The sequence below is a fragment of the Canis aureus genome, chromosome 19, assembly GCF_053574225.1.
Source record: "Canis aureus isolate CA01 chromosome 19, VMU_Caureus_v.1.0, whole genome shotgun sequence".
Lineage (NCBI taxonomy): Eukaryota > Metazoa > Chordata > Mammalia > Carnivora > Canidae > Canis > Canis aureus.
Window position 1 is genome coordinate 55810000 of NC_135629.1, and position 20260 is coordinate 55830259.

The window sequence follows — 20260 nt, forward strand, 5'->3', positions numbered from 1 at the left end:
CTTGGCAGTGGCAGGGGTAGTGGTTCAGGCTGCTTTGGTGCAAGAGGTACAGGGAGGCGGCTTGGCCAGGGCCTACCCAGCCAGGCCCCTCCCAGTGCAGAGCTGCCTAGGGCTCCTTGATGCCCTGTGGGTCCAGTCCATACCTACGTCTCTGCCCTGATCTCTCTCCCAGGATCTCTGGGTACTGCGTCCTGCCCTTCCTCCTGTTGCTCCTTGTGCGGAGACACCCTCCCTGATCCCATTCACCCTTCCATTCGCAGCCATATAATATTAAATCTGTGCAGAGGGCGCAGCATATGGAAAGGCCCTGGGGCAGGACCCTGCCTGGCATATTGGAAGAACAGAAGCCTGTGTGGCTGGAGCAGGGGTGGGGGGTCAGGGGAGGGCTTGGGCTTTTATCCCAGGGTAGGGGGAGCTCTGGAGTGCTCTGGGCAGAGGAATGTGGCATCTGATTCAGGCTTCAGCAGAAGACAGACTGTGGGGGCGAGAGGAGGACGTGGCTGCATTGGTCCGGGTGGGTGATAGTGGGGCAGGGGCTCCGGGGCCTCCTCAGGGGCTCTGCAGGGGCCTGCCTCGGTCTCTTGGGCAGACCCAGGACCTATTTCTCTTCTGTGCCTGGGGTGTGCGAGCCTCTCTTCCTCGAGTCTGGTCCCACCCCCACCCCCCAATCCCCATTGTCCCATCCAGGCCCCTGTCCAGGCCCCCAGAACCCCTAGCGCTGCCCATTCCCTCCTGCTGCAGGCCCGCGTGGCACATTTGAGGGAGCCTGTGCCCAGATCAGCCCCATCCTGCCCAGATGTTGAGAAGGCGTGGGCCCTGCGAGGCAGGGGTTCTGGGAGCCGGGGGTAATTACGGGCCGCTGCGATCTGAAGGCGGCTGCCCCTGGCTCTCCTGGGGTGTGAGGAATGGGGGGTGGCTTGGCCGCGGCCATGCCTGTGCTCTGGGGAGGATGCTGAGGTGGGGAAGGAGGTCACCCTGTGGTGGCAGGGGTCCCTGGTAGGCCTGGCAGCCCAGAGTTTGAGCCCAGAGCTGCAGCCTTTCTGCGTGGCCTCAGTTTCTCCAGAGGCTCTCTGAGGGCCTGCCCTGCTGACCCAAGTGGTCTGGGCCACAGCCCCCTACTGGGATGTACAGCAAGGGTGCGTCTGTGGGCCGGGCCGGCTGCCTGTGTGTGTTGTGGCAGGGTCACACTGGGCCTCTACCTTCCTCCTCTTTGGCCCCCTCCGCTCCTGGAAGGGCTGGTGGTAGGTGGGGGTACCAGCGGGGGGTAAGGGGCTGTGTCCGGGCTTCTCTTTCCCCACCTGCCCCCCCTGGCCCCCCTGGCCACGTCTGAGTACGTACCTGGAGTGGGTCAGCCTGCGGGTCCACCTGGGTGCTTAGAGGCGGGTTCTGGCTTGTGCCTCCAGATTCACTGTCCGGGTGGTACAGGGGCGGTGCGCTGACCGCTCGGCGGGTCCCTGGGGCCTGACCGCACGCACACAGCTGAGCCTGAGCTTCGTGGGTTCTGGGTGCCTGTGTGCCCTGTGGACCTCTGACCTGACGGCGCCCCGTTTGTATTTGCCCGCAGCCCACCCGTGTGTGTGTGTGTGTGTGTATTGTGTGCCCAACTGCGACCCTGTGTGTGCATCCGGTCGTGCTATTGGTCTGTGGTCTCTGCCCGGACCCGTGTGTCTCTGATCCCACTGTGCTTGTGGTCTGACTGGTGTGTGGATTGTCCGCCCCACGGTGACCTGTGTGTGTGTGTGTGTGTGTGTGTGTGGTCTGACCCCGTGTTTCCGAGCTCTGATTTTGTGCCTGTTTGTGGTCCATGTGCAAGTTTCCTTTGCCTGACTGTGCGTGTGGACCTCTCTGTGTCGCCCGACTGTGTGAAGACGTCTGGTCTCCCGGTGTGTCTGTGGTCTGTCTGCCTCGGTCCGTGGTTCCCGTGCCTGTCCGCTGGCTGTGTGCAGGCCTCCTTCTCCTGTCCGGTCTGTCTGTCTGCAGTCTGACTATGTGTCCACCCCCAACCCTCTCACCCTCCCATCCTGGCTTCCCCACCCCCACCGCCGAGCCCCGAGCAGGCCGCCACCCGCCCAGCCTTCTCCTGAGGCCTCTCTGGGGCCAGGCGAGGTGACCGCAGCTGGGTATTTTGGGAGCCAGAATCACAGGGGCTTACCCCATCATTATGTGGCACCCATCCCTATGGTCATGGCCTGGACCCGCCCGGGGCATGGCCTGCGGTGGGTGTGGGGCTGACCCGGCCGCGGAGGCCTGCCTCATCCTTCGGCCTCTTGCTGCCTCCCCCCAGCCCTCTGCCCTGGCTCTGGCCAGTGTGGAGATTGGGGAGGGGCTTTGGCCCTGGGACGAGGGACTCTTCGACCCTAGAAGAGTTGAGATTCTTGTGGGAGAAGCAGACCCAGTGACGAACACTCGCAAACCGGGGTAAAGGCGTGGAGGATGGCCTTACTCATTTCTGCAGCTGTGGGATGTGGAATGGGTGGCAGGGGTGGGCTGGGGAGCTTCTGAGGAAAGTGACAGCTGAGCTGGGACCTGTCATGTAGTGGTGGTGGTGGTGGGGACAGCAGGGGCAGGGGATTGAGCTCAGGCAGCTTGGCTGCACCTCCGTGAGAGGAGGAAGTGAGATCAGCAGGAGTGGCTTCCTCTGGGGGCAGCCGGAGCCGCGGAGGCACTAGAACAGGGCAGGGGACAGGGGGCAGGGGGCAGGGGCAGGGACGGGCAGGTGTGCCGGGCGGGCTGCACAGGCAGCTGGCCCGTTCCCTGGAGCCTCGTCCCTCCGAGGCCCAGCCTGAGAGGGGAGAAGCCGGGATTGCGAGCACCCCTGGCGCTGGTGCTCGGTCCTGGCTTGGGGTTGGCCAGGGACCGGGAGCTGGCTCTGTCCGCTCAGGGTGCTGTGCAGAGTCCCACAGGCCGGGTGGCTTGCGGACGGCAGACATGTATTTCTCCCGGTTCTGGAGGCCGGGAGTCCCAAGATCAAGGTGCCGGCAGATCTGGGGTCTGGTGGGGGCCGTTTCCTGCTTCCCCACCGGCCCTCCTAACGCTGTCCCAGGGAGCGTGGGCCTCAGCGTGGGGATGTGAAGCTCCAGGCCTTCAGCAGGGGCTCTGCGCCCACCTTCTGGCTCCCCCATCCCCGTGACTCTCCCCTGCCCCCCTGTGATCCTCCCACTGCCTCCCCCACGGAGGCCCCCCGGATTGCCCTTCTCCCTTCTCACGCTGCCTCCCTTGTCTCCGCAGACGCTGCCCCGTCTGACGCTCGGCTCGGCTCCAGGCCTCTGTGTGAGGGACCGGGGGGGACCGTCCCCCTCCAGGGTGGAGGCCGGAGGCTGCAGGTAGCCGCCAAGCATGGCGCCTGCCTGGGGCCCCAGCGTGGCATCTGTGGTTGGTCCCATGGGCCTCCTCGTGGTCCTGCTGGTCGGAGGCTGCGCAGCAGAAGGTGAGTCCGGTGCGGGGCGTGTGGGCGTCTGAGTCCGTGTTGCGTGTTTGTGAGCGCACACGTGTCCCCACCTCCTCCCCGGGGCCCCTGGTTTTGCGAGCAGAGCCTCTGTGCTCCACGAAGGCGGCTGAGCGTAAGTGCCTACTGTGCGCCAGTCCTGGGAGGCTCAGAGGCCGGTAAAGACGACGGTCGTAAAAGGAGTAGGAGTAATGACGACGAGGTCCGTTTCCCCAGCCTCAGCTCCGTACCCAGCCCAGTGCGAACTACAGACCCTGCCTGCTTCATTCATCTCCCTCCAGCCTCCAACCCTGAGCCTGCTGGTTCCATTCATTACCTTGCACGTTTTCCAGTAAGAGAAACTGAGGCTCACGGGGTGGGGACTCACTCGAAGTCACTTGAGGCTGCGGAGATCACCTTCCCTTGCCACACATAGAGACACCAGGGCCCCAAGTGGCAGATACACAGGTGACCAAATCTTCCCAGGTGGAGCCAGGCAGGAGAGGCTTCTCGGGAAGGAAGACATTGGAGCTGGGGCTTTGCGGGTGTGTAGGAGTTCTCTAACAGAAATTGCATCACTGGTGAAGGTGCTAGTGCGCAGAAAGGCCCTAAGGTGAAGAAAGGGCTTGGTGTAGTTTGGGGCAGGCCAGGTTTTGTTTGTAGCAGGCACATGGAAAGGATGACGGTGAGATCTCAGCCCAACACCAAGCTCAACCCACCACGAGGGGCCTAGGGGATGTGTCATTCAGGCCCCTGGGGACACACAGGGTCAGGCCAGCAGGAAGGAAACTGGGATCTGTAGTTAGTCTGGGTTTGAAATCCCGACTTTGCCATCAACCTGCTGTGTGACCCCGGGCTAGTGATTCAGCCTCTCTCAGCTGCCGTTTCCACCTTGACTGAATGGGACCCATAACGTGTCCACGCCGTGGCAATCCCACGGCAGGGACACGTGAGAAGCCCCTGCGTGCTGCTTGGCTCGTAGCAGGCCCACAATCCCACGCTCTCCCGGTGAGCACAGTAGTTACTGCTGCTGCGTGAGAACACCGGGCACAGGCACATGCACACTTGCCTCGGCCATTCTTGCTGCTGCTTGTTTTTTTTTTTTAAGATTTTATTTATTCATGAGAGAGACAGAGAGAGAAGCAGAGACACAGGCAGAGCGAGAAGTATGCAGGGAGCCGGACGTGGGACTCGACCCCGGGTCTCCAGGATCAGGCCCTGGGCTGAAGGCGGCGCTAAACCGCTGAGGCCCCCGGGCTGCCCTATGCTGCTTCGTAGTAGATGCCGAACATTCAGATCAGCCACCACAGGCTGAAGGGATGAATGCTCTTCTCATCGTTCCCATTGTACAGATGGGGAAACTGAGCCTCGCCGAGGCTTCATGACAGTCGGGAGGTAGCCACACGGAGGTTTGAACCCGGGCTGTGTGGTGTGAGCGCCCTGACCATCACACCACACTGCCTGCGGGCCTTAGCCAGCCGTGGCTGCGCCCTGGTCTGTGTGGTCACCTGCCAGGGCCTGCACCTTCCTGGGCTCCGTTCCCCGCAGTGAGAACAACAAGCCAGAGGCGACAGGCAGTTGAGCGTTTCATCCATCCATCCCAGGGTCAGCCCGTTCCCTGGGGCGGGGCGTCCGGGGCACTGTGGGGGGTCAGCAGCATCCCTGGCCCCACCCACTCCATGCCAGGAGCACCCCCAGTTGTGATGACCACAAGGTCTCACCCCCAGCCCCAGGTGAGGATCGCTGGTTTAACTTAACGCTGGTGGGATAAATAACGCGTTTGCTACTTTGACGTCTTTCTCTCGCGATAATTAACCAGCCTCAGGGGAAACTGAGTCTGCCCAAGCTGGAGACCCATCGTGGTTGAGGGGAGCGGCTACAGAATTTGGAGACCGCCTCGGCCTGGGTTCAGATCCTGGCTCTGTCATGTGGCCACAGTGGACCCGTGCTCTCACTTGTTCAGTGTGCCTTTAATAAGCACCTACTGTATGCCGAGCACTGGCTTAGCCACAGGGGACACTACGAACCCCCCACTCCTTTACGGAGCTCGTAGTCTAGTGAGGGAGACGCACTACGTGCCTCTGATGGTGGGTGTGCTGGGGATGTGGGTGTGAGGGGAGGGCTGGGCTCTGCATTTGCAAGGGGTGAGAGAAGATCTGGGAAAGGTCACAGTGAGGTGGCGTCTGAGCAGAGACCTAAGGAGCTGAGAAGTGCACCCTGTGGGTGTCTGGGTGAAAGGTCCCAAGCAGAGGGAACGGTATGTGCAAAGGCCCTGGGGCAGGACCCAGGCATGTTGGCTGGAGCAGCGTGGGCGACAGGGAGATGGGGCAGAGAGGAGGGCAGGACCGGGGTCAGGGCGGGTCTTGTAGGGCCCTGTGGGATTCAGGGAAGACTCTGGGCTCAGCTCCTACCCAGGGAGGCGGGAGGGGGCCCTGGAGGGCGGGTGGAGACTCGAGTGCTCACAGGCGCCCCCTGGTGGTCCTGTGGGGAGCACAGTAGGGCCCCGGGGAGCAACGAGGGCATGCACCCCAGGACATTAGGCCCTCGCGTGCAGCTGGAGCGGTCTCAGCGGGTCCCCCCAACGAGTCCTGGGAGTGGCATCACCACTCTGACACCCGGGGTGCTCCCAGGGATGAAAACACAGCCCTGTTTATGGAATTCCCGGGGGTTGGTCGCTGGATCCGGTCCGGCTGGAGTCCCAGCTCTCGTCCATCGCAGGCTGGGTGACCTTGCGCCCGTCTCTCCCCCTTCCTGACCTCTGACCTGGCTTCTGTGTGGCCCAGTGGACCCAGGACACACCGGGGGGCTGCTCCCCATGAGTAACTGCCGTACCCCAGGGTGTCTTTCTTGTGTCAGGGGCCCCTTAGCCAAGAAGAGGAGGGAGAGGATTTGTCCAGAGGAGAGAGCCCGAGTGTCCGCAGGGGTTTTTCTGATGGGGGTGCAGTGGGCGGACAAAACTCTTGCAGGTCGCCTGTGACCCAGGGCCACCTGGAGATGGGCTGAGGAGACCTCAGGGCCGCCGGGGATCTCAGGAGTGAGTGGGTCCAGTGTTAGGTGGGCAGCAGGGGTCACCAGCTCCCCGGGACCGGGGCGGGGGGGGGGGGCTGCCCTGTGCCCACCCTGCTGAGTGGCACGTGACCAGCTCTTTGGGCCCAGCTTGATCACGGCGTGATGGGGGGATGCCCAGGCAGCCGAGGAGCTCTTGCCCCAGCCTGTGGTAATCTGAGAAGGCTCCCCAGGGGAGGTGCTGGCCTGATGAAGGGAGGAGGGAGGGACTCCAGCGGAAGGACCAGAAGGACCAGCCGGGCTCCCTCTGTGTCTCCCCCCCCCCCCCCCCCCCCCCCCCCGCCCCAGAGTGCCGGGGGTGTGTCCCGGCTCCGAGGCATAAACAGGCAGCTGGATGCGTCCAGTCCTGTCCCATCCAGTAGCACACATCTGCCCTTCCTCCCAGGGGCTCCCAAGGGAGGAGTTTCCCCCAAATTAAGATTCCTGACCCGGCCACAGTGACTTTCCTCCGTGACATTGGCTGGGGACACTCAAGGCCCCAGTCACCAATCCTGAGGCTTGGAGGAGGGGCCGCCCAGGCCGCCAGAGCCAGGGAGGAGGAGGGCCCAGCCCCAGGCCTGGGGGTGACGGGAGCATAGGACACATGCCTGTGGATGGGGAGACTGTCACCTCTGGGCGCTGCGGGTGTGGCTGCAGCTTCTGCGCCCTGAATCTGCACGATGTGATTAGCCACCGCGGCTTCGCAGGGCTGCGGGAGCTGAATGAGGCCCTGCACGCCCGCGTGGCGATTTTTGGGAGAGACAGACACACGGTCACATCAGTGGGTGCGCAGCCTTGAGTAGAGGGAGGCGAGGCCAGTTGGGCCACTGGGGTGGGCACCCCATCCTGGTCAAAGAATTATTATTACTATTTTTTAAAGGTTCTATTTACTTATTCATAAGAGACACAGAGAGAGGCAGAGACACAGACGGAGAAGCAGGCTCCCTGCGGGGAGCCCAGTGCAGGACTCGATCCCAGGACCCCGGGATCACACCCTGAGCCAAAGGCAGACACTCAACCACTGAGCCACCCGGGCGCCCCTCAAAGAATTATGTTAAAAAATAATTTCCGTTAACCTTTAAGCAGTTATAAATCTCAAAAAGGCACCAAGTAGGTCCCCCTCCGCTGTGTTCTGCACCCCAGTTCCCTTTGCCTCCCCTCCTGATTTTTCTTTTCACACAAACTGTAACCTTCCCTATACCTTCTACCCCTCGCAGTTTTGCATCTTACGGTATCTCTACCTTGCTGTTCCTGCCCTGCTGGCTAGGAGAGTGTCCTTGTCCCCTTGTGCTGCCTGCTGTCCCGTTTTGGGGTGGTCCCCTGTCCACAGTCCCCTTTTGCTGGATAGATAGGTAGGTGGTTTCCTACAGGACCCCTGCCTGCCCTCCTGCTGCCGCCCTTGAATCTATCAGTGAAAATCTCAGGACTCCCCGAGCTCATTTAATGGGCTCTGTCGTAGCGTCCCCGTCCCCCAAGTGGAGGTCCAGTGTCGCTCAGAGATTTCAGTGTGAAAAGTCAGCAGTGAGAAAGCAACAGGAATATACTTTCACAGGACGCCCAGGTCCGTCCCCGGTGCAGGGTGGAGGCTGTAGGGGGTTAAGGACCCCGTAGGCCCCACTCGAGGCTCTCTCACTGGAGGGGCCGAGAACATGATCACGGGTCCAGCCTGGTTCGAACCCCGGCTCAGCCACGGGCTGGCTGCATGTCGAAACAGAGACTGTGCCTCTCCGTGCCTTGGCTTTGCTGAGTGTCGGACGGGGACCATGGTGGCCCTGCGCTCCGTGCCATCGGAGGGTTAGATGTCACTGAACTACACACCCCTGCATACAGTAGGTGCTCAATAAGAGCTTGCCCTGGTGTTGGCAGCATCTTACCCTTGGGAAACCTGGTCAGCCTCTCTGAGCTCCTGCCCCCAACCCCTCGTGTCTGGATGCCTCCCAGGATGGAGCCAAGGACCCCCCCTGCTGCCCTCCCCCTGGGAGGCAGGGTTTGGCTGGTCACCACTAGGGGCCTCCAGGTGCTAAATCTGAGGACTCAGAGTCTTGGGGGAGGGCTCCCCTCCCATATCCTCTGGGGCCCCTGTGAGGTTGGAAGCACATGTGAGCGTGCTTAGCTGTGGTCTGGGGGTGGGGGTGCGCATGGGGACGGGCTGGGGCGGGGGAGGATTTTGCACGGCCCCGTGGGGTCCTGGCCTCCTGCCTGGGCCCGCCGAACCCCTCCTTTTCTTGCTCTACCCTCCCCAGAGCCCCCCAGGTTCATCAAAGAACCCAAGGACCAGATCGGTGTGTCGGGGGGTGTGGCCTCCTTCGTGTGTCAGGCCACGGGCGACCCCAAGCCACGGGTGACCTGGAACAAGAAGGGCAAGAAGGTCAATTCGCAGCGCTTTGAGGTGAGTTGGGGGCTGAGAGGGGTGAGGGGACAGTCTGGGGCCAGCACCCCGTCTCTGGACGGGGCCACGGGCTCAGCCGCAGGTGTCGCAGAGACGGCCCCCAGTGTAACGGGTGGCCAGGCCGGGTGTGCCCCACTGGTGCCCACTGTGGCTGGGGCAGCTCTCACACCTTCCTGCCGCGTGTCCCACCTGCCGTGCCGCCACATGCTGTGTCCCCTCAAGCACGGCCCCAGCCTTTCGGTCTCCTCTCACACACAACTCCATGACACGCACCACCAGACACACGTCTACGGCCAACGTGCCTCTGCACACCTGTCACGCAGACTTGCCTATGCTTCTCACCCCCCCCCCCCCCAGACCTCATACTTGCACAGACGGGACCCGGTTTCTGTGGGCCGTGCGTTTGCACAGGACGGCCCTCCACGTGCACAGCACAGCCCCTGCTCCTCTCCCAGCACCCCACCCCCCGGACCGCAGCCTCACCCTCCTCTCTCCCTGTTGCCCACGGCAGACAATCGAGTTTGACCAGAGTGCGGGGGCCGTGCTGAGGATCCAGCCGCTGCGGACGCCCCGAGATGAGAATGTGTACGAGTGTGTGGCCCAGAACTCTGCCGGGGAGGTCACGGTCCATGCCAAGCTCACTGTCCTCCGAGGTACTGGGCTCCCCAGGGTGGGGGGTTGGGCGAGGGGATGCGTGGGAGGAACCAGGCCTTGGGGCTTTTGGGACAGACGCTAAAGGAATTGTTGAAAATCTTGCTTTGGATTTTCTCTCTGGGGGACCTTGGTCGCCCTTCCCCAGCCCGTTACACTGGCATGGCCCAGAGCCTGCCAGTAGGGATATAAATCCCTTGGACCTTGACAGGAAAGAGCAGCATTAAGGGACCAGTGTCATCCCCCTTTGTCACCTTCATCACTCTCCTCTGATTATCAGACTCGATCCCAGAACCCCGGGGTCACCGCCTCAAACTGGTTCACATAAGAGAGAACACGTTCACTGATCTCTGTGTTGAGAATGTCGGTGGAGTAGCCAGCTTCAGGTTCAGCTAGATCCAGGAGCTCATACTGTGTCTTTAGAGCTCCCCCTCCCTCTGCCTCTGGGTGGGTTTCCCTCCATAGTGACTGGGTCCTCCTTGGGTTTACCCCCAGTAACTCCAGACTCCCAGGCCCTCACCCCAGAGAGGACTATGTGATCCAGGACTAGTGCTCACAGCTCCAAATACTCCAATCGGCAGAGGCCTCCCTGGAGTCGGGGGGTGTCAGCCCACACAGACCGGCTCAGTAAGGGGCGGTTCCTCCCAGAGGAAGAAAGGAGGAATAGATGTTGGACGGGTGCAAACAGCCGCCCACCGCCTCCCATACATTGACTCTGATCCTTCGGGAACGCTCCCTTGCCCGGGTGTTTGCTAGCCTCGCTCCGGCGGGCCAGGGGGCAGCAGGAAATCGCTCTCTCGTTGCGCGGCAGCACCCTTCAGACAGCCTCGCCACAGACCTCCCACCCCTAGCTGCTCCCTCCTGCCTGCCCAGTGACCCGGGCAGGTTAATAAACCTCCGTGAGCTGCGCTTCTGCACCTCCCAAGGTGGGAAGGGGAATAAGGATGCTCCCCACACTGTACACGAGGGGTGGTCATGTGAACCAGGGTGAGCCCGGTGGGTGGAGCCTGCGCGGGAGAGACTCTGGCCACCCAGTGTCACTCCGGGGTGAGCGGGGACGACTCCCGCTGCCCTCCTGTAGCTCTCACGTGCGTGGGCTCTGCCGGGGTCAGCACCCCGACCCTCTCGCATCTTCAAGAGTGAGCCACCGACGGCCTCTGGGTGGGAGGTGGCTCTCGGGGGCGACACCCCCCCAGCCTCTCCCAGGGCCGCAGAGCCGGGGTGGGTGGCGCACAGGCCCCCGGGGTGGGGCGGGCACTTTGTCTGGCACCCTGGGCGCAGCCTGCACGGGGTGCCTCCCTCGGAACGCTCCGCCCGGACCATCTGGTTAGCAAGAGGCCCGTGGGTCCTGGAGCCCGTCCTGCTGGGGGGGGTGGTGCAGGGAGCCCGAGCGGCCCGCCTCTTCCCAGCAGATACTCCCGCCCTGACCTTTCCCGGGCACAGACGGAACAGCCTGCCTCCCGCTGCCCGTGCCAGCCTCCGTTGTGAGCGCTCCGAGAGTTAAAAGGCCACGCTGTGAATCTATTAGCCGCCCGGCCGCCCCGAGCCTGGGTGGGAAAGAGCCGAGCGCTCCCTGCCCCCCAGCAGGGCCTCCTTGGCTCCGCTCATCCTGGGGCCGGATGCCCAGCCCCGGAGGCCTTTGACCCCGGAGCGCCTGTGCCCCCCTCCCCGCCGGGGGGGGGGGGGTGAGCTAGGCCCAGGCCGCCGGGCCCCTCTGCCTGCCTCCCTCCCGCCCTCTGATCGGGACTCCGCTCACGCCTTCCATGCTGTTGTTTTAATTAAACTCCGAGGAATCGGGCACAATGCGGTACGCGGCGAACATTTTTGTTTAATTAGGAGCTCTCGGTAGCGCCGGGCGCGGCCTCCCCCAGTGCCCGCCCCGCCAGCGGCCACCCACACGCTCTCACGGGGACCCCCCGGGGGCTGCATGCGCAGGGGAAGCACTCACGTGTGAGCACGCGTGGGGCGTGGATGCGTCCTCGGGGAGCGGGCTCGCACATGCCCGCCTTGAGCGCCAAGACGCGGGGCCTCGTGGTTTTGGCCTTCACTTCCAGTGACGTCATGGGTAGCCAATCAGAGCCACCTTTGGGGTTCCGGCCTCGGGCCCAAGGAGAACAGACACGGGGCCTGGGCCACACGGGACACGGTCCAGCCACCCGCTCGGACTCGAGTAGGTCCAGTCCGGGGGATGGAGGTTCCAGCCGGCCCCTCCCCAGCCTCCCCAGGCCTGAGTGCAAATCCCAGCCTTGCCGCGTCCTGGCTCTATGAGCTGCAGCGGCTGTTTCTGCCCCAGCCTCAGTATCCCCCTCTGTGAACGAGGTCCCATCTTTGAGGAGGGCCCAGGAGAGTGCCTGGTACAGAGTGTGCAGGCCCTGGTCTGGGGCCATTTGCCCTCCAGGCACCCCTGGACCAGGACCATAGCTCTCCTTCCGCTAGAGGAATGGAATGGTGCTGCCCGGCCTGCCTCTCCCCTGCCCCATCTTGGCCTCCCGACCTCCCCCTGCGCCGTGCCCTGGGCTCAGATTCCCTGCATGGTGGTCTCTCACCCATCTCTCCCCCCGTCCCTGTGCTCCAACACGCCCACCCATGCCCACTGCCCCTTCTGGGCATCTGTGAGCAAACACCCGTGCACCATTTCCCTTTGCACAGATAGCAGCACCGTCTGTTCCAGGAGGCAGCAGGCCTTTTCTGTAAAACACCAGATCGCAAATGTATATATATATTTTAAAGATTTTGTATATTTATTCATGAGAGACACAGAGAGAGGTAGAGACACAGGCAGAGGGAGAAGCAGGCTCCCTGCGGGGAGCCCAATGCGGGACTCGATCCCAGAACCCCGGGGTCACACCCTGAGCTGAAGGCAGATGCTCAACTGCTGAGCCACCCAGGTGCCCCCAGAGAGCAGATATTTTTGACTCTGCGTGCCAGTCTTCATTCATCGCAGCTTCTCAGCTCGGCTGTCCTAGCCAGGAAGCTGCTGTAGGTGACGTGGACACAGATGGGCATGGCCACGTGCTAATAAAACTTTATTAATAAAAACAAGCTAAGGGCCGGGTTTGGCCTCTGGCAATAGTTTTCCCTCCTTTGTCTATACCATCTTTGATTTTGAACCCCGTCCACTTAGCATGCCTGGGACCTCATAAGGCAACTCCTGCCTGTTTCAGTATCGCATCCCATGGGTGGCCTGGGGTGTGTATGTGACAGATCCCCATTGGCAGCTGTTTGGGCTGCCGGCAGCCTCCTGCTGTCCGGGGACATTCTGCATTCCTCTTGTAGCACACGGCACGTGGAAACCATAGATGCAGAGCTGAGGGTTGGGGTCTCTGGCGGGTGGCCCCAGAACACCCCTCCTCGTACAGTTTGTACCACCCACGTTCCCACCTGTTTGCCTTCGGTTTAGCAGCACCACGTGTGATCAGTTTTGTTGTCACTTGGCCGTCAGGTGGGGTGGGGACTGCACGGGTTTGCCGTAACTGAGTCTCACCATCTGGGCGGCTTGAACCACATATTCTCTCCCAGTCCTGGGGGTGGGGAGTCTGAGATTGGCGTGTGGGCAGGGCTGGTTCCTCCCGGGGCCTGTCTCCCAGGCGTGCCAACGGCCGTCTTCTCCCCGTGTCCTCACGCGGTCAGCCCTCTGCGTGTCTGTGTCCTCATCCCTCCTCCTCCTAAGGACACCGGTCAGGTTGGATCAGGACTCACCCCAGCGACCTCATGTTAATGTAGTCACCCCCTTAAAGACCCGACCTTCTGAGAATCACATTCTGAGGACTTCAGCATATGAACTCGGGGTGGGGGGGACGCAGAGGGAGCTTGACATCTGTGAGGAACAAGGAGGTTTCTGTGGCTGGATGGGGAGAGCATGAGGGTGGCTCAATATGGGGCTGCCGAGGCCGGCGGGGCGGTGGTGGGCAAGGATCCTGGGTCCCTCCAGAGGACAGTGGGGGCCAGAGTGGAAGGGCATGCAGCCAGGGGTATGGGCTTCAGCTTATGTTCTAGAACGAGGGCAGGGGGAGAGAGAGACTCCCCAGTAGACTCCCCGCTGGGTGTGGAGCCCCACACGGGGCAAAAGATCAGGACCTGAGCCGAGATCAAGAGTCGTTCTCTTAATCCACTGAGCCACCGAGGCGCCCGAGTTTGTTTTTAAAACTGCCCCTGGGTGTTGTCAGAGACCCCCAGGGTCTCCCCCGCTGGGCACTGCTGACTTAGGGGGGCGCCGCAGAGGAGGCATCCTGGACGTTATGGGATATGAGCAACCTCCCTGGTCCCCAGCCCAGGTGCAACACCCAGAATGTGCCCCAGACATCTCCACTTGTCCCCTTGGTGGCAGAGTGGCCCATGGTGAGAAGCACCAGCTGGGCCTGATGCCCGCTGCCCCCCTCCAGCTCGCCCATGAGTAGGAATGATCCACGCCCCCCCACCCCCCACCCCTGCCCCATGTAGCAGGCGGGAAACTACCCTGGAGGGCTGGCCATGTGGTGACCCGGCCCCCGCCCTGTGTTCTTCCCCTGTGTCCCCCTCAGAGGACCAGCTGCCCCCCGGCTTCCCCAACATTGACATGGGCCCCCAGCTGAAAGTGGTGGAGCGGACGCGGACGGCTACCATGCTCTGCGCTGCCAGCGGCAACCCCGACCCCGAGATCACCTGGTTCAAGGACTTCTTGCCTGTGGACCCCAGTGCCAGCAACGGGCGCATAAAGCAGCTGCGGTCAGGTGAGCAGCGGTGGCCGGGAGGGTGCGGGAGCCACGGAGGGCGGCGTCTCCAGGGCCCAAGCCCTGCCGGCTAGTGGGAGGCGGAACGGCAGAGGGGACGTGCAGCCGTGGGCGGCGTTGGCGTGGGGAGTGTCCTCAGAGCTGAGCCGGCGGGGGTACCGTGGGGCATCCCCAGGCAGGGGTAGCAGGGAGCTAGGGCAGATGGTAGGGGGAGAGCTTGTCTGCACCCGGGGGGGGGCTGTAACGGTGCACCCTGCTGTGCACAGTGACGGGGAGCTGGGGAGACCGGCAGGGGCAGAGTGTCCCCAGTCCCCAAGCCCTGCAGTCCTGTCGAGGCACAGACAGTTGCAGGTGAAGGAAAGCCACAGAGGTGGTGGGTGTCCGCACGGCCCTCGCAGCGGGGACACAGTGCGGCTCACGCAGAGGGGCGGGGGAGCCGGGGAGAGAGTGGCGAGGGTGCCCGTCTGCAGGGCCTCCCCACTGGGGGTGTCACGGGGCACAGACAGGATACTGGGGCGGCTTGGAAGGTGGTAGAGGGAGAGGGTGTCCCCTGCTGAGGCTGTAGGTGCGTCCCGCGAGGATATAACGGGGTCCAGACGGCCCGTCCGGCTGCTTGTCGAGGCCTCGGCTGCCTCGGGATGGGCGGTTCCACGGTCGTGTCTCGGCCTAGTGCCCACGTGCCCCATCTGTGAGTCTGTCTGTCTGGGGGCCTCTGTGTGTGTGTGTGTGTGTCGTGTCGGTTGTCCCTCCCGCTGCTTCATGACAAGTCTGTGTGTGCGTGTCTGGCCTCCCTGTGCCGGCCTCACCTGCTCCCCGGGGGTGTGGGCCTGCCAGCCGCACACGGGGGCTTCGCCTCCTGCCTCCTCCCTCCTTCACGTGCGTCCCTCCCGGGCGCCCCTCCACTTAGCCCTCTCTCCCCCTTCCTCTGAGGACCCCACCTGGAGCCACCCCCACCTGAAGGCTTCCCGGTTGTTCTTAACACCCCCACGCACGCTGCCCGGTCTCATCCTCTGGGGGCGGGGGGCCCGTCTGCCTGTCCCCTGCGCCCCACTCCTCCCCAGCAACGACCCAAGCTGTGAGAAGGGGCAGATGCTGACCCCAGAAATGTCTCCCCTGGGGAGAGACACGGCCTTTCCCCCTCCCGCCCCCCCATCCTGTCTCCAGTTACCTGCCACTCTGGGTGGGGGTCCCACTTGGGAGCGACGGCAGCCCCGGGATCCAGCTGCTTCCCTGCTGGCCTCTGCCATCGTGGCCCCGAGGGGGTGAGCCCATGATGAGCATGGAGCCCGGGCTCCATCGCCTGGGCCAGTGTCACCTATGTCCCCAGAGCAGGGTCTTTCATCTGGGTCTCTGGGTCACCAGGTGTCCCCCCCCCCCCCCCCAGGGCATGGACCAGGTGCTTGCTGCTTCCTTGATCCTAATAAACCTGATGATTATTCCGGCCACCCCACCCCCCCCCGCCCCCGAGAGGATACGGGTTTCTGCCTCACGCCCATTAATGATCCTGTTCTCTTTTCTTGTCCCCCTGTTGTAAACGTTCAGAGACCTTTGGTAAGTCTCGTTTCTTCACCACGTCAGCAACTAACGTCCCCTCTTGGTTCCCCTCCCCACCCCACCCCCCTGCCCCCTCCCCCCAGACTAACAGCCACTGTGACAGTAACGGTGACCCACACTCCAAGTGGCATGTTTACTAACGACCCCCTCCCCCACCAGCCGCCCAGCCCTCCCCCGTCAGGCACCAGGGGGCTGCAGAGAGGAGTCCAAAAGGAAAAGAGGAAAACACACAAGGCCGCAGAGGGGGCCAGTTGGACCCCAGAGTGGGGAACTGGGTGCTAAGGGGAAATGAGCGCAATCCTAGAGCTCGTGGGGTTCCTGGCTTTGATGCTGCTGGAAAATGAGGGACTTATGGAAGTTTGGGAGCTGGGTCTCAGGGCTCCTCTTTAACAGCATCTGGCCTGAATCCCCTGAAACCAGCTGCTGGGACTGATTCTTACTAAAGTGAGAATGACTGATACTGGCCCGTGGAAGTTCTTTCTTCTCTTTCTCAGAGTAAGCTGTAGAACCACCTTTCACACCCAAGAGGTTTATCCTCTCCTCCCGATATAGTGGCCACGGGCTGCTTGGCCATCTTGGGAGGTCCCGTTCTTTGGCTTCTGGAATCCCACTCACCTGGGTTCTGGTCCTCATTGCAACTTCCTATTCCTCTCCCACCCCACGTAAAGAGGAGAAAGGGGCCTCATCGGGTTGAGGATTCTGTAAGAAATAAGACAGGGGCCTGGGAGGCTGCAGACCTGGGTTCCGAGCCCACCCACCCGCCTACTCCCACCCAACGCCTGGTGTAGGACTTTGCTGGCCTCTCTGGGCTTCGGCTTGGCCACCGGTTTGCCCATGCCACGTGGAAGGAGCTATGTTCTCTCTCTCCCGGGGGCGCCTCTGCCCTGGCCTCGGGGTCCCCTTGTTCTTGGGGCGTCTGCAGTCCGTTGCCAGAGAGAGGAGACTGCACCTATCCCAGGAAGATGAGCAAGGGTGGGGTAAAGCGCCCGGGACCGCCTGTTTGTGTGTGTCCCGAGTTGCCCTGCCCCCCCGCCCAAGGTCGCCCTTTCCTCTTTTCCTTTTGGACATTACGGGGGGGCGGCAGCGGGCCCCCTCCCCCTGCCCTGGTCCCTTTTCACTGCTCCTCCCTGTGCCCCTTACTGTCCTGTCTGTGACGCCTCCCCTTTGCTTTATTAATGCCCAGCCCTGGGGCACTAACCCCCCTCCCACCCCCATCTCTAACAAGACCCTGAGCCCCTCCTCACTCCCGTCCCTTCCAAGAAGGAAAGAAGGAAGGGAGGTCTGTGACCTCCCTCCCTCGGCCCACAGGGAAGGCAGCCACCAGGGCTGGGCCGTAATCCTCCCCGGGGCCATAGTGACCCCACTGAGACCAGTCTAGAGGGGCTTCTAGACACAGTCCCTCCTTCTCCAGGAGACGGCCGCCTCCTGTGGGAAGCCTTCCTGACTGCCCAGCCCTCAGATCCTGCTCTGCACCTGCAGGGCTCAGGGCTGGCTCCGTCCCCCACCCCCCTGGGGGCAGAGTGGACGGGCCTGGCTTGTGGCCCAGCCTGGCCTCCCTGGGGCCCCCCGGCCCCCCAGGACTGCCTTCTCAAATTCACTTGACTCTCTCTGCTTCCCTTACAGAAAGCACTCCGATCCGAGGTAAGAGGCTCTTTCCTCACCCACCCACTCACTCTCTCTCTCTCTCTCTCTCTCTCTCTCCCACTGCCCACTCGGCCCCCAGGCTCCACGGGGGGCTTATGCCCAGGCCTCTTCCACATATTTCCCCATTGCCACCCTGCCCAGTGTCTGTCCAGTCTCTGTCTGTGTCGCTGTGTGTGGCTGGGGGGCCGAGTGTGGCCTCGATCGCCCCTCACTCAGGACCTGGCCTCAGGGCAGGGGCCGTCCCCACAGGAGGGGTCAGTGCCTCCCACGTCCCCCCACAGCTCTGGGAGCCAGGCTTCTGATCGTAGCTCTGTACATGGGCCTTGTCTTTCTCCGGCCTCAGTCTTTCCATCTCTAAAATGGGCTTGCAGAGGGGTCCCTCTGGCTCTACCGCTCCTTTGGTTCTGGGGGTCCAGCCCAAGGGAGCAGAGAGACCTGCAGTCTCAAAGGCCAACCCCCACCCCCAACCCAGTGCTGACTGGAATAGACTAGAATAGGCCTGGGTGGGAGTCAGTGGCTAGTCCTGGCTTTGCCACGAAATGCTGTGCAACCTAGGGCAGGCCCCCTGCCCTCTCTGGGCCTCCTCAGTAGTGCCTGCCTGCCTGCTGTTCAGAGCCCTGGAGGTCAGGGGGAAAGTAAGAAGTGGGGTATGGGGGGCAGCCTGCCTCTGTAGCCCCCAAAGAATCTAATCGGGGGTCCTCCTTTGGGGTCCCTGTCATTTCCATGGGACAGCCACGAAGAGCTGGGTAGAGGCGTCTCCTTGGGAGCTTGGGCTGGATTTTTGTGGCCTCCTGGTGCCAGGAACTCTGATACCTGTGATTCAGACACACTTGGAGATAGTCACTCGTCTTCCCTTCACTCGTGGTCCCCACGCATGTGCGGCCAGGCCTGTGATTCAGACATTCGTACAAATTTAGTTATGAGAACGAAGACTTTTGATCCAGGCCTTCGATTTCAAACATACTCGTGGAAACATTTGCCTCATCTTTTATTTACTCGCGGGCGTTGGAGTGTCTTATTGAGGTCTGTGATTTCAAACTTCCTCAAAGATGTTCGCGCAGCTTCGCTCACTTGCGAAAATGAGGGCTTGTTCCAGACTCGTGGCTTCAGAGATCCTCGAGGGAGTGTTAGCCTCGTCCTCGTTTACTCGTGGGCACGGCGGTGTTTGATCAAGGCCTGTCCTTTCGTATGTTCTCGAGAAGGCTCATTCATTTTTACATGTTCGTGGCAAGTAACGTATTTGACCCGGGGCCTGCGATTTCAAACACAGATGGGAAATCGACCCTCTTTTCGTAGAGTCATGAGCATTAAAACCTTCAACTTGAGCCTGCGATTTTAAGTATCCTTGAGAAAAATTGGCCCCTTTAAGCTTTTAGTCACTCACGGCCAACAGATTCTTTTTTTTTTTTTTTATCTGGCTTGTGATTTTCAAACACGTTTGTGGCATTTCAACCTCAGTTTTATTTGCGGGGATCCGAGGTTTTCATTCGGACGTCTGATTTCAGACACTCGGAAAGTTTCCCTGTTAACCCACGAGTACGGTGGATCCGGGTCTAGGACTGTAATTGCAAACACACTTGAGGAAGTTCATTTGCTTCCTTGTCAGCACCAAGATCCTGAATCCAGGCCTGTGGTTTTAAGACTTGTGGGCGAATTCAGACCCGCTTAGATCACGTTCAGGGGAGTCCATGGGGAAAGCCAAGCTCCTCTTCAATTGGTTTCAGGTACAATATGGGGGCTTTAATCCAGGTTTTTTTTTTTTTTCTTTTTTTTAAGATTTTATTTATTCATGAGCGACACACAGAGAGAGAGGCAGAGACACGGGCAGAGGGAGAAGCAGGCTCCATGCGGGGATCCTGATGCGGGATCCTGGTCCGCGATCATGCCCTGGGCCAAAGGCAGGCGCCCAACCGCTGAGCCCAGGCGTCCCAATCCAGGTTTTTTGATTTCAGACATACTTGATGTTTTTCGGTCTCAGCATCCTTTATCTTAGCTCACATGAGAGGTTTCCCGGTCCTAAAATTTCAGTTAGACAACCTCGTCTCTCCATTCATGGGCACTGCAGGCTTTGAGACCTGTCCTTTCAAACACACTTCGAGGATCCCGGACCCCCGCTCGTTTACACATGGGCAGTGGTTGGAACCAGCAAAGCAACCAGCAGCTTGGTGAACCTGTGCTATTTCCTGTGGTCGCCCCTCAGGCCCCAGGGTCTTTGAGATGACTGCTGTGGGTAGTGAATGCCAACTCAGCGTCCCCCCTTTCTCCCGGAGAGCCTCGCTCAGTGCTTTTGCAAACCCACCTCCGTGGCACATACCTCGTTGGTAAACTTGGCAGTCCTTTCTGACGCACCAGCCGTGTGTCCACCGGCTCTCACAGTGAGGATGGAGCATTTCGGGGGGGAACGCAGTGCATTTAGGCTGGTGTTGGGCTAGGCTTGGAGTGGGGGGGGGACGAGCCAGGGAGGCCCCTCGCCCGGCTAGGGCTTGCAGCCTAACTCATCTCTTCCGTCTGCCTCTCTGGCCCAGAGAGAACAAGAGACGGACGCAACAGGGCTCTGGGACAGCCCGCCCAGCCCGTGCCCAGGCCCTCCCTGACTGGCCAGGCTTTCTCCCCTCTTCCCACAGGGGCCCTGCAGATTGAGAGCAGCGAGGAGACCGACCAAGGCAAATACGAGTGCGTGGCTACCAACAGTGCCGGCGTGCGCTATTCCTCACCCGCCAACCTCTACGTGCGAGGTAGGGAACGCCGTATCCAGGTCGAAGGCAGGGACCCGTCCTCTCCTGTTCCCCCTCCCTCCTTGGGCTCACAGCCTCCGGGCTCCCCTGTTCCCTGCAGACCCGAGCG

The 20260-nt window shown here is 61.7% G+C and overlaps 1 protein-coding gene across 1 annotated transcript in view; it reads left to right on the forward strand.

Annotated features, from left to right (window-relative positions):
- The window catches only part of PTPRS (protein tyrosine phosphatase receptor type S), a 95851-nt gene that overhangs the window by 33701 nt on the left and 41890 nt on the right, over positions 1–20260 (forward strand). The window contains exons 2-8 of the mRNA XM_077860371.1: positions 3229–3427; positions 8713–8858; positions 9370–9511; positions 14030–14218; positions 15761–15769; positions 17396–17413; positions 20041–20151. Of these exons, the coding sequence (XP_077716497.1) occupies positions 3337–3427; positions 8713–8858; positions 9370–9511; positions 14030–14218; positions 15761–15769; positions 17396–17413; positions 20041–20151 (706 nt within the window). The 5' untranslated portion in view covers positions 3229–3336. The remainder of the gene's footprint in view (positions 1–3228; positions 3428–8712; positions 8859–9369; positions 9512–14029; positions 14219–15760; positions 15770–17395; positions 17414–20040; positions 20152–20260) is intronic.